Here is a 13776-nt window from a genome sequence, read left to right on the forward strand (position 1 = left end):
ATCTATATACTGTACACATGATCTTGTGTGTGTGTCTTTTTCTTTGTGACACACACTGCCGTGTGTCTTCTCAACTGACGTAGAGATAAACGGCTTGCCAGGCAGCCCGAGACAACAGTGAGGGGGGTGTATGCAGAGTGGCGGAGCGAGGAGGAGAGAGTGTGTGTCCGAACCTCTGGGGGTCTCTACATAGAGTCTGATGTGACCAGAGTTTAAGAGGATGATGAGTTTGACAAGTGAATGAGCGTGTGCCAGTGTGTGTGCGTGTGTGTGCGTGTTTGTGTGAGTGTGTATGCGTTGAGTGGTGTTTCACCTCTGAGCCAAGTGTTGGAAAAGAAACACGTGGAGGTAAAGCATTGCTCCAGTGCTCTTGTTTTTGCGTCTGAAAGTAACGGAGGTCATCTAACCCTGTTTGGAGTTTCTCAATGTTGTCCTTGGTTGCTTGCATTTTCATAAAAACAAAACAAAAAGCCCCCCCAAAAAAATCAACAAAAACTAAAACAAAAAACATTCTCTTTTTTCTCTTCTCTCTTTTTCATGTAGCTATCGTTTCCTCTTCACACTGACGAGAGGGCTGGGGATTGAGCTCGCTATGTCCCGCCCCTCTGATTAAGGATCCATCCTACTCCAGCTCCTCAGTGGGAAGATCCTCCTCAAGGTCGCGATCGTCGCTCGGCAATGGCAGGCTGTGTGTGACGCCAGCCAGGAGGGATATTGGCCGACCATCCTCCTCCAACTCAGTGGGTTCCTCCTTCACGTGCACGTGGTGGCTGTAGGAGAGAGAAAACAGTTGATAATGAGGCAAATGACTATGACATAATTTATTGTATTAATGACACTGATCCCAAATATCTTCTGGAGACATTTAAAGAGTTAATTAATAAAAAAACACTTAAATTTATATTTCTTCGTATGTGGAGCACTATCTATTGATCCAGGCACTTTTGTTGTTTTGGAAATATGTGTCTGTGAGTGCAGTTAAAGATTACTGCAGACCTCAAACAAAGAACAAAAGAGATACTATAAACACACATTATTGTATAATAGTATTGTATCTATATAACTGTCATTATTTCTGGAAAGTGGCAATGTAAAATTTAGTATTTTCAAAAATAAAGGCAAAACTAACAATCTTTATTATAAGAATACATTACTTTTCTTAATTGGGCTCAATTGAACGTTTTACAGTTTTGAAATATAAGCAGTAGTTGTAACTGTAACTGTTTTAGACAGTTCAGTTTATAATTATATAATAATAAGTAACGCTTTAAGGAAATAACAATAATAAAACATAATGCAATAAGTGTGTTATACTGGCCTATATGAACACTGTAAATGTGTGAAATGAAAAAGTGAAAATGGCATATGTTGAAGCAATTCTGTGTTGTCAGTTTGCACCTTTGTGTGTGTTTATTCATGAGTATGTTTGTGTGTTTCCATGTACCTGTACTGTTGAGGGCTGAGTGTTGGGCTGCAGCTGCCGTTGCTGTTGACCTGCTCCACAGTAGAGCTGACATCATCGTGGCCCACATGCAGCATGTTGAGGCTGGCTGCAGATGGAGGGGTCACCAGGGCAGCGTTGTTCAGCAGGGACAGACTGCTCTCGGCCAGAGCCGCCTACACACACACACAGAGTTGTACAGTCACTTTAAATGTAGTTTATAAATATAATATATCAATTAGAGAAGCTACGTGATTATGGAAAGATTGTGTGTGATATAATAAAAATGTTGTCTTGAAATTAATGTCCACATGAATCAGATTTGTTGAAACATAACTCTACTTGACTTTGATATATTTAAAATGTAATGTTCAAAATGTGTTTGTGAGGTGAATTGATGTATACTGTAAGTGGTAGGTTCACAGCAATAAAGGATGACGGAGAGTTTTTTCTTTATGTTCTGATGAGAGCTCTTCATATGGCGCACATTTGGATTCACTAACTTGCTAGTGTACTTAAAAAACCACTAGGGGGCACTTATATACAGTACAGTACTTCCCTCATCATGGCTTGTACATTTAAGTCCCTGTCAAAAGTCTGTCTGTGTGTGTTCACATGAGAGTCTCAACAGGGATGTTAAGCGAGACTGAGCCGCAACCTCAACTTGAACACACAAACATGCCAAACATCAATGTCTGCATGAGGGAAAACAAGTGAACCAACAGGGGCAGCGTCTGTCACTGCTCCAAACACTCACATCCAGCTGTTTGTAGATGAGACAGGTTGGACGCTGGCTGAGCCAACAGAGACTCACCCTGCCTCCCCTCTTACACAGGAATAAAAACTAAAAAAAAACTAAAGATGGGGGAATTCTCACTGGCTCAGAGATGGATTTTCTGGGACAGGCGATAATTTTATGCGGTAACCTTAATTGACAACTACTTGACGCTATAAATCATCTCAGTCACAAAATTGCATGTGTGTGTGGGTTTGGTGTGTATGTCTGTGCAGGAGTGAAGCGATGGGTCTAGTGTGTGTGTGTGTGTGTGTGTGTGTGTGTGTGTGTGTGTGTGTGTGTGTGTGTGTGTGTGTGTGTGTGTGTGTGTGTGTGTGAGGAGGTGGGGGTGGCACATGTGAAAGTGAGGTGGGAGGTGAGAGTGTGTGTTGGTGTGGGAGGAGGAGCGAGGTAGTGCGAAAGTCGTTAGGGAATCTGCTAATTATAAGAGGGAATTGATATTAGTGCCCTTGATTGTGATTGGCTGCCCGGTGTGTGTGTGTGTGTGTGTGTGTGTGTGTGTGTGTGTGTGTGTGTGTGTGTGTGTGTGTGTGAGAGAGAGAGAGAGAGAGAGAGAGAGAGAGAGAGAGAGAGAGAGAGAGAGAGAGAGAGAGAGAGAGAGAGAGAGAGAGAGAGAGAGAGAGAGAGAGTAGGGGAGTAGGGGGCATTCCTTACCTGGTAGCTGGCATTTAGGGATCCAAAGCCGAGGCCTGAAATCATGTTTTTCACCAGAGTGGGACTTCTACACACACACACACACACACAGATAGAGAGAAAGAGAGAGAGAGGGGTAAGAATCACAGATTGAGCACACATGTGAAAAGATGTCACCTCAGCCAAAGCACTCCGACAAATCTCACAAATGTGTTTGTTACGAGTAGAAACACACGCAGACTGTAAACAGATGCTTAAACACACACATATAAAAGTGTTTCTAATATCTGGCGTGCAGGTGTGTATGTGTGTGTAATTATCCCCGCTTTCTCTGGCAGTTGGAGGGAACATCTGTTTACACACGCTAACAAGGTTTTTTCCTCTCCTGCATCTCACACAGCTGCTTACTAATGGTGTCGACAAACAAGGAAAAACACACATGCATACAGTGTGCACACGATAAGCCAGTAGCCCTCCCTTTTTTTTATTTTTAAAAGGACTGCAGAGTTGGCCCCTTGGTAATAATAGAGGGTCCATTTAGGCAATCATAGTGCCAGCACCCATAAGCCAGCACTCACATCAACTTCAGTATGCACCAAGAAAACAAATGTGTGTGTGTGCGTGCGTGTGTGCGTGTGCGTGTGTGTGTGTGTGTGTGTGTGTGTGTGTGTGTGTGTGTGTGTGTGTGTGTGTAAATGCATATGACTGTATGTACAGCGTGTGTGTGTGTCTGCTCTTACCCGGTCATCTTTGGTGGTCTCCTCTTTTGGTATTCAACTTCATCCACAGTCCACACGGCCCCCTTCACGTTCTCAACACGAACAAAACACTTGTGCAGACTCAGGTTGTGGCGCACGGCATTCTAGGAAGATAGAGAGAGAGAAAAAGAGAAGAGAGATGAGTTAAAGAATATTTAAAACCAATCATCAATTTCCTCTGCATGATAACTTCATTTCATTTTCATTATTTTCTTATTTTGTACACGTTTTAATGTTTTTTTCAATTATGTCAATTTTTCATTACAAAAGTTAAAAGTTCAAAAGGACTTGAGTCTGGCTGGTAAAAAAAAACCCATCTAAAGCAAGAAATGTATGAAACAATTGTTAAAGACATTCTGGATTTTTCCCTCATAAGTGACATTTATTGAAGTCCCTACTGCCTGTTGTCTCCTGATAATTTCATAAATTGTATGACTTTGTCTGAGAAACACCTCTTAAATTGTCATGCTATTCCATAAAATCCATGATTTTCCTCATTGGAGTGTTTTAAAAGGTAACGTAACAACAGCGCATATTGTTATTTTATCCTGTATTGAAGGTCTTACCTACTTGGAGGTAAAAACACTCACTTAGGATGTGTTCAATACAAACAATGCTTTCTAGTTTGGTGTTAAGTTACTTTTTTAAGCAGTGTGACCTGGATAATAATCATCTTTTTAACCCGTTATTTTTTATACGCACACATACTATACACACAGATAGTATAGCCGCATGAACAGTGCAGGGCTAATACGATGCAGCCGTTCTCTAGTAGTGTTATTTTATCTCAGAATTTTTCTAATCAGTCATCATCAGCACACACACACACACACACACACACACACACACACACACACACACACACACACACACACACACACATCCACAGGCACTCAGACAGGCAAGCAGGCAGGCACGCCGCTATCTTCGTCTCACCCCCCCCAGGGACAGGCCTCCCTTTTCATCTGCTATTTGTAGTTTGTTCATGCCCAATTTCATTACCAATTTTAATTCGTCTATAATTAAATCCTGCATATTCTCTCTGACACGCTGTTCTAAGCCGAGAGGGAGGGACAGGCCAGGCATGCATCACTCCTCGTCGTAATTACACACGCAGATACACACACGCGCACACGCACACACAAACACACACGTAATTACACAAGCCATAATCAGCGGAGGAACCCTTTCTCCCCCGCATCCCCTCAACCCCCGAGCCGTGATGCTAAGTTTTGTAAATGAGTCTGACCCCAATCTCCGCCCGCCACCCTGACAGTGCAAACACACACACGTATACACACACACACACACACACACACACACACACACACACACACACACACACACACACACACACACACACACACACACACACACACACACACACACACACACACACCAGACACCAGTGCTATTGCAGTGCTATTTGCATTTGTCTCCGTGATGAAAGCCTAATTCTCCCAGTTAAAACATTAGCAGTCATTTACAGTGGGTCACAGCACACATGCCACTCATCTCCTCTCCCTCCGGCTGAGAGGGGCGAGAGCTGGAGGCAGGAATTTCAGGAAAAATATTGGATTGTGTAACAATGAAAAATAAATAAATAAAAAGTCAGACTGTCAAATTTTCTCTCAAGATCACAGGTGTGACTGGAAATTTGATTGTCTTTTTACTGAATTGTGATTGATCCAGTTGGTTCCCGTATCCTGACAAATATGGGTGAGGATAGGCTACTCTTCCACCCCGACTAGGAATTTATGTAAGCAAGTATGGTGATGAATAAATGAATAAATGAACATAATTTGTCTTAAAACCTGAAATTTCAAAAAGGAGAAAACCTTAGCTAAAGACAAAGTGGAGCATCTTACAGAGTTTTAGTAGCATTTTCTATACTTATTCTATTTATTCTGTGCAGCTGAAAAAAAAGCATTGAAAAACAAATGGGATACTGATTTTCCGGTAAGTTAAACATGAAATAAAACCTCCAACTCATCATGCAGCACCTTGAAATAACACTCAACACTCATTCTTTCTTCTCACTCCATCATCCCTTTCCTTTCCCCTCTCTCTTGTCTCCTCCTCATTCTCTGTCCCTCTGTTGCTCTGATCAATGACTTCCACTCACTGACACCGCTGCTCTCCTCATGAAATATAACAGCTTATTAAAGGACATACATCTCTACGGCCCTATTTGACTCACTGAGCTGGTATATAAATACATAAGGCCATGCCGAGCTATATTTAAAGGTCTGCGAGGCCAACGGCACAGGAAGCAGACACCAGACATTAATAGTTAAAATTCATAAAAGTCAGATGAGGAGGTAAAGATATTCCTGGCTGTTCAGTGTCTTTACCCTCTCCGCACCCCTCCCTCCATTCCTCCATCATCCCCTCCTTTCCTCTCTCCTCAGTTCAGGGCTATTAGAGGAAGGCCGGAGTCTCTCCACACCCCTCGTCCCCTATGTCTCTTTCACTCCTTTGCTCATTCTCTCACTTTCCCTCTCTCTGGAGGAGCTGACACTCAAATTAGTGTGAGGTTTCTGCAGAAATGGGTCAGCACCTACAATGGTGGGATCAGGCCAGGTGTGTGTGTGTTAGAAATGAGGATGGAGAGAGGGAATTCAATGTGTGTGATCATGGACAGTGTGTGTGTGTCAGCTTTGTATGTGCCTCTCTGTAATGAGGCTGTATAACGGCTAGATGTGGCTCGACTGGCTAAATGGGGCTGACTCTCCATGTGCCATGTTGGAGGTGAGAGAATTGTTTAGGACTGAGAGGGAGAGAGCTAGAGCATGACAAGAAAAAGGAAGAAAAAAAGAAAAGAGCAGCAAATTACCTCATAAAGGATTCAAACAGCCAAATCAGTCATATCTTAAGGAGCTTAGCAAAGTCTTAAAATTTGGGTGCAAGGGTCTGTGCTATTGTACTTGTATCATTCAGAGTACAAGTGTTAAATTTAGACCTTCAAAGTGACTCCATTTTCTGCAAAGTTAGATCATTTTGGTAAATCCTCATTGTTTGAAATAGCACTGCAAACCTACCCCACTCATTGTGGTCTGACAGGACTCCACTGGCATCTGTTTGGGTTAGGGGCTTCTTCGGTGGGCACTGACCACAATTACTTTGCAGTCAATTATACCAGCTTTTATCCAGTCAAGAGTTATACACTACATTTTAGTTGTCAAATCATTTTGTTCTGAGTAAATCACTCAGAGACCACAGTCCAAACTTTCATTTTCTAAACATGGTACCACTCATTTTTGCCATAATCTAAACAGCTCCAAACTAGTTTGCTAATTAGTTTGGTTTCTATGCTCCATCAGTTGATTCTCTGTTCTACAAATGTTATATCTTTTACCAAAAACTGAGCTTAGGATATTTACAGTAAGCTGGGTAGGCTGTAGTTGTACTCTAATGGTTAGAGAACTGCACATGTTGTGATGAAAGCAGTGAGGATTAAAGTTAAAGTAAGGGACTGAGTTTACATTCAGAGCTTGTATTTGGTTAGATAAACAGACTCATAGATACCCTGAGCAGGATAAAGAAGCAGGTAGAGAGTGTGCATCTGGTGTGTGTTTACCTTCCATGTGGCTGTGTTTCTCCTGAAATAGGCAAACTTTCGTGTAAACCAGTTGTAGATCTCATTGAGAGTCAATTGTCTGTCTGGGGACTCCAGAATGGCCTGAGGATGGGAAAAGACAGTACAAAATTTAGAAGAGGAGAACACAGACAGAGAGAAGAAGAGGAGGTGGAGAGATGGTCAGTGGGGACACTTACATGACGTATAAGAGAGGCATAGGTAAAGGGAGGCCTGACATCAGCGTTCTTGTAGAACTCACAGTTCTGAGCCAGCTCTGAAAAATAAAGAATGACAGTGTTGAATTAGCTGATGTGAATTTTTATAGTGTAACACTTCCAAATGTTAATGTAACGAACATTTAAATAAATCAGGAAATTGTCTCAGTTGCATTTAAAAAAATAAAAATATATACAGAAATTAATGAAAAGTGTAAAATTAATCTTCAATTAGTTTATTGCATTATCTATCTTATATCTTAGTGTTTATGCAGTAGCCGGATATCACTCTTAATACCAGGTATTTGACAATAAATGCTCTGTGCTGCCCACTCTTATAAAGACGCTACGTATTTATTGATATTTCTCTTTAGAAGCCTATCACAATTTCTAACATCTAAGGACTAATTTGAATGAATAGGACTTCATTCAAAGCCACATACTTTAAAATACCAGCAATTTCATCTTTCTATGAATCATGAATGAAAAAAGCACATGAAAACAGCAAGTACTGTAAGAGAAACTTAGGACACTCATAAACACTGGGTTACAAAACACAAATTGAGTCCATTGTAAATTAATAAATCAATTGTATGATTCAAGATGTATGTCACAGTCTACCTGAGGCGATAGGGGTGCAGTATTTGTCGGAATTGCGCCTACGTATGGGCCCAACACCATGTGTATGGGAGTGGGAGTGTGTGTGCAGGCTGGATGAGCTGATGACCGAGGGTCCCTGGCGCAGTGGGGTGATGGGGGTGGCAGCTGAGGTGGGGGGGTGGGGAAGACCCTCTGGGTACATATCGCTGTCCCGCTTTAACAGGGCGCCACTGGAAGCCAGGTTCAACTAGAGAGAAACAGGCGCACACACACAGGTATAAATTATTTCAGTTTATGACAAGGAAAGGATGTGCAAAAGTCTACTTCAGATTGGTCTAAATATATGCCTGTTAAATCAATTGAAAACATTCAGAGTGCATTTTGAATAGCTTTTTTCACCCAAATACATACAAAATGTACATTCCAAAACACAATTTATGTTTCATTCATTAAAAACTAAACAAAACAACAACTATATTGTACAGGGTTATACTATAATAGGTTATACTATAATAATAATTAAAGTGAAATTCATTGTGTCAATTTACATTATGGAAGTTGATGTCAGCCTGAAACTTATTTAGCAAATAAAAGAGAAAATAAACTGAGTTTGGGTAGGATTATCTGTCATTTACATATATATTTTTAAAAATACAATAATTTCTGCAATAAGGAGTGGAGATACTTTTTAGTGCAGGGGCATCAAATGGGTTTATATATGACTAATGCTTTCCTCATGTTTACTTTAAATGCTTCACCATCTGCTGAGCACTGCTGCTGTTTACAGAGAAGCATCATCTACACAAGATAAGATCAGGGTCAGGTGATAGCAAAGCATCAGACAATGCTATTGTATCATGTACACAACAAAACGACGAGTTACTTGTGTAAGAATAGGAATACGTTTGAGTGTCATGACTCAGAAGTCAACAGTCCTGTTATATTATCCACTCATGGCTTCCTCTGCTCTGCCATACAAAAAGAGAGAGAGCAAGAGAAGCCTACTACTTTTATGATGACTGAAAATACTACATTATTCCACCAAGCAATAGGGCGCTTTATCCAGGAGGGACTACTAATGTTAAAGCCATCACATCAAAAAAAGAGTTAAACATTTTGACAGTTAGCACAATTTGTATCAATGATGTACAGAGAAACAGGTAATGCCAGTTATCAGGCATCCAGCATGTCCCTATGATTTGAGTGCACTACACAGTACATCTCTTGTTATTACAAAAACTAGGAATGAAACTGTGTTATCAGTTTATAATACCATAAAAAGGCATATCTTAAATACTGAAATACTGTTTTCAACTATTTCAATCTATGCAAAATGAAACTGCATATATACTGTAGGTAAATTACTTTTTAAATGAATAAGTTGGAAGTTTAAAACTTCTTCTAAACTGCTTCTAATGAAAATTCCCAATTGTGTTCAAAAGTGCAATGCAGTCACAGTCACAGTTACATTTTTCTGGGGGAGTACCCCAACACTCACTACTTGCTAACAAAAAAAATGCAACCTTTAGTCTTCCACAGAACGGCAAACACACTGAACATTCACATACACACAGCGCTGGCTGCAATTAACCCTAAGCTTACAAAAACAAAACCACACGACAGCATGTTTGTACGGAGGGAACACACACATGCACTTTGTGGTGGCAAAGTCTTCACGGACCAATACGGCCCAATTAGGCAGAGCCTTGCACACACACACACGTACACACAGAACCAGTACTCCCAGTCTCACTGGGACAGCCGTTGTAGGGCTGCTATTTAGGACTAATTAAAACCAGTATGTGTGTGTGTGTGTGTGAGAGAGTGTGTGTGTGTGTGTGTGTGTGTGTGTGTGTGTTGTCTAGATGTATGTGAAATGTGTGAATTGCCTTCTCTTTACTCTGCCCCCTCTCTGTACCATTTAAACTGACTGGAGGGGGCGGGCTGTTTAACAGGTACTTCATTAACGCTGCAACCCTGCCAAATCACCACGGCAACAGTCGAACCCTGTTAATTGAGGCCAAGCTTTGTTTCCATTCCTGACGCTCCTCCCCTGCCCCTCCTCCTCCAATCCCTGACCCTAAGGCTCGTCTCCAGTGGTGACAGAACACGCCTCTTCCTGATTTCCCATTAGATGTTAATGGCAGCTGATCCCCCTGCGATCAACACATCATCCAGACACAAAAGTGCACAAAAACACACACACACACACACACACACACACGCACGCACGCACGCACGCACGCACACACACACACACACACACACACACGTTGCCACTCGGCTGCACCCATTTATATCCCCTCAAATTAAGACACTCTAACCTCTAATTGACAATTAATTTCAACATCTTCATATTTTAATAAGACTCCTCGTCAATCTGAATAATGAAATATTCATTAGATACCTAATAACAACCTCACCAACCAATGTGGACACACACACACAGACAAGTACGCACACATCACATCACATTTCTACCCTTTCTGTCACTACACACTAAAAATACTGGCTGCTTTGGCTCTTGTCTCTCTGACCAGCTGAGAAATTGCAGTTGCATTCAACAACAAAACAAAACTGAACTAAGACACAGTTTGAGTGTGTGATTAGCTGGAATTCATAAATAACACATAACCCTCACTGGTCAATAGAGGGCGCAGATACCAAGCTAGACAGTAACAGAGGAACATGAAATCCCAAGATGGTTTAGGAATAAAGAAACTGATAAATAAAAAAGAAGAGTTAGTAGTTGAATAAGAGGTAATATCAAAGATTTGGGGTAAGAGGATAAAGGAAAAAGGTGATGTATTTTGGGATGTGGGGCACCAGTCTATACTTACAGGTTGGTTAAAAGGCTTTGGCTCTGAGGGGCGCATGTGCAGGTGGGTCATCATGGCTTGGAGTCGTTCGCTCTCTTTCGCCAGCTGGGAAACACACAATGGCGGTTATCACCATGAAATACAATTCATCTCATTTTATTATGGTTAGATTGATATAATGTAGTATTGACACAGAATTACAATTACAATTACACCTCAGGCAGAGAGACGGATATGAGAGTGAGCCGCCTCAGCACACGGAGCTCTCTCAAACACTCACACTAGCCTGCAGACACACTCGTCCCCGTTTGACATTGTTAACTGCCGTTTAATGGGTGCTGCTACAGCCTGTGGAAATGCTGCATCCTGTGTGTGTTTGTGCATGAGTACAAGCGTACACATGTGTAGCCTCCAGAAACAACAGATCTACACGAAGACCGATAGCACCATTAACATACTCACACACTGCTGAGAAGTGTGGATGTGTGGAAATGATATAAATTTAAACACAGTGTCGGTGCTGCTCTGTGTGTGTGCGTGTATGCGTGCTGTTAGAGGGTAGAGTGGTGGGCTGCCCCTGGACTGCTGAGGGATGAAGTGGCATGTCAGGGAGAGAGAGACGGCCATCCTGATGTGATGTGACACCAGCTGCCTCTCTGTCACTTTGTGTTCCCTGGTGGTGGCTTCAGGGGCTCAGCTAAACGCTGTTTACCACCACCAAACACAACACTAACCCTAATACTGGACAGCCCACACACACATACATCGTGCTGTGAACAGGGTATTCAGGACTGTTTTGGAAACTATGACAAGATGTGCATGAAGAGACAGGCTTTGTGTTTTCACTGTTTTAAAAAAAAGTTTTTCTCATGTACTGCTTGAGTACTTCACTTTCTACTGAGTGTTGGTGGTTTGCCTTTGCTGGAGCAATCAGATGTTTCAAGAGTGTTTTGCGAGCACTTTGAGAAGAAGAGAGGCCACGCAGCCTGGTCCTTTGCTTTCTAGCTCACGTCTCTCTCTTTTCTCTTCTCTCTCTCCCTCCTCCCCTCTCAGCCTCGCTCCCTTGCTTGTGACCAGAGCAGCTTTATAATTGGAGCAGCTTCCCTGCCGACTGCTCCTTTTAAATTACAAGCTCCACTGCTCTTCATAAACTCTGCCCTTCCTCAGACAAGTTACTGCCATTGACTGGCTGAAACAGTCTTCATGCCTTTGTTTGTGCGCAGATGAAAATTAAGTGTGTGTGTTCGTGTGTGTGTGTGTGTGTGCGTGTGTGGTGGTGGTGGTGGTGGTGGTGGTGGTGGGGAGGGGGGCTGACTCACCTGTATCTCCAGTTGCTGAACCACTTGCATCTGAACTCTGCACTGAGCAGTGCTGCGGTCATCTAGGGCGTGTTCATTGTTCAAGTGCCTAGAGGAAAGGGGAAATGGAAGAGAGTCAGCATTCAATAATTTTTCAGACATAAGATGAGAGATAAAAAAGACAAGTAAAAAGCAGATCAAAGCACTGTTAGAGTTTTCAGAGTCACACTGGAGTCTGTAGAATCAATTCACAGGTCTTGAATGGTGAAGTAACAAACTCAGCTCTTTCACTTTTATTTAGCTATGAGTTTATTGAGTTACGAACTGTTTCAGCACTATAAAAATAAATCATAATCTTGGAAGTTTATTTTGTCTAGTGACGGACACAGCAGCTGTGTTTTGTGTGTGTATACTTCATTGGTGCTCAGTGAGCCATGATCCAAGACAACCACCTGGATATGAGCTCATGTGTTATCGCACAAAACCTTATCTTAAGACATTCTGTTAGCTAAACTCCACTTATTAACACTGGTGCGTGCATGCTTTTGTGTGTGTGCGTGCACGTATACACAGACATGTGTATGGTGGCGCTGTTTGTTTCCACGAATGTGGGAGGACCCGAGACCTTCTGATCTTTCCCAGTGCACCCCTCCCTGTCTCCCTTCCTCCATCCCTCTCTCTCCACTCTGTCATCGCCAAGGTTATTCACAGGTTGCTCAGTGTGTGTATGTGTGTTTATGAGTGTGTGTGTGCAAATGCATATCACAAGTGTGTGTGTGTAACTACGTGTGCCAGTATTACAGAGTGAGTTTTAGGATATCCTGTGGTATAATCTGTGTAACTTTTATAAAGCCGCTTTTATGACTTGTTTATTGTGAAAATGTATGCAACACAAGAAAATGTGTGTGTGCATGTACTGTATGACTGTGTGTGTGTCTTTAAGAAAGTAGAAAGTTAGGCAATATCAGGCGAAGACTAGAAATGAAACAAAAACAATGATGTCATGGCATGGCTAATCCAGGCAGATAGACGGCTCAACACAAGTGCACGATAATAATAACAAAAACATGATCTCACCCCCCCCTCTTTCTCTTTCTATTTCACTCTCTGCCAAGCTCTCTCTCCCTCTCCCTCACTTGTACTTCTGTCCACTCACCCCTTCCCACTTCTCTTCCCCCGCAACTCCCCAAATGCCTATGATTCACACTCATTCCAACCAAATCTGCCCCCAAAACCCTCCCCTCTCTCTATAGCTGGGCCATAAACAGTAGCAGGTTTTTTTTTCGATGTGTCCCGACAATGAGGCTCTGTTTACTCCTCTGAGTGCTGGCAGACAAGGCTTTAACCCACATTACACCCAGCTCCACCGACCACAGCCAGAGTATTATACCAGAGGACAGGGAGGGGGAGGGAGGGGAGGTGGGCAGAGAGAAGAGAAGAAAGCCTGAAATAGTGGAGTGTCTCCCTCCTCTGTTCTTCTGCTCTACCCTTTTCCCTCCTGGGGCGATGACTAAGGCTGGCTGGAAGGGAGCGCACTGTTGGACTGACGGCATTATCTGTCACTGGCTCTTTTTTTTTTCATCTCCCTCCCTCTTACACACACACACGCACGCGCGCACACACACACGCACACACA

General features: G+C 42.4%; 1 protein-coding gene across 1 annotated transcript in view; it reads right to left on the reverse strand.

Moving 5' to 3' along the window:
- Nucleotides 1-562: 562 nt before the first annotated feature.
- Nucleotides 563-13776, reverse strand: part of foxp4 (forkhead box P4) — an 88204-nt gene continuing 74990 nt past the window's right edge. The window contains exons 10-18 of the mRNA XM_062415566.1: nt 12162-12249; nt 10864-10947; nt 8045-8270; nt 7406-7482; nt 7209-7310; nt 3611-3732; nt 2892-2958; nt 1445-1617; nt 563-770 (exon numbers count right to left, since the gene is read on the reverse strand). Coding sequence (XP_062271550.1) covers nt 623-770; nt 1445-1617; nt 2892-2958; nt 3611-3732; nt 7209-7310; nt 7406-7482; nt 8045-8270; nt 10864-10947; nt 12162-12249 — 1087 coding nt within the window. The 3' untranslated portion in view covers nt 563-622. The remainder of the gene's footprint in view (nt 771-1444; nt 1618-2891; nt 2959-3610; nt 3733-7208; nt 7311-7405; nt 7483-8044; nt 8271-10863; nt 10948-12161; nt 12250-13776) is intronic.

The sequence above is a fragment of the Scomber scombrus genome, chromosome 3 (genome assembly GCF_963691925.1).
Source record: "Scomber scombrus chromosome 3, fScoSco1.1, whole genome shotgun sequence".
Lineage (NCBI taxonomy): Eukaryota > Metazoa > Chordata > Actinopteri > Scombriformes > Scombridae > Scomber > Scomber scombrus.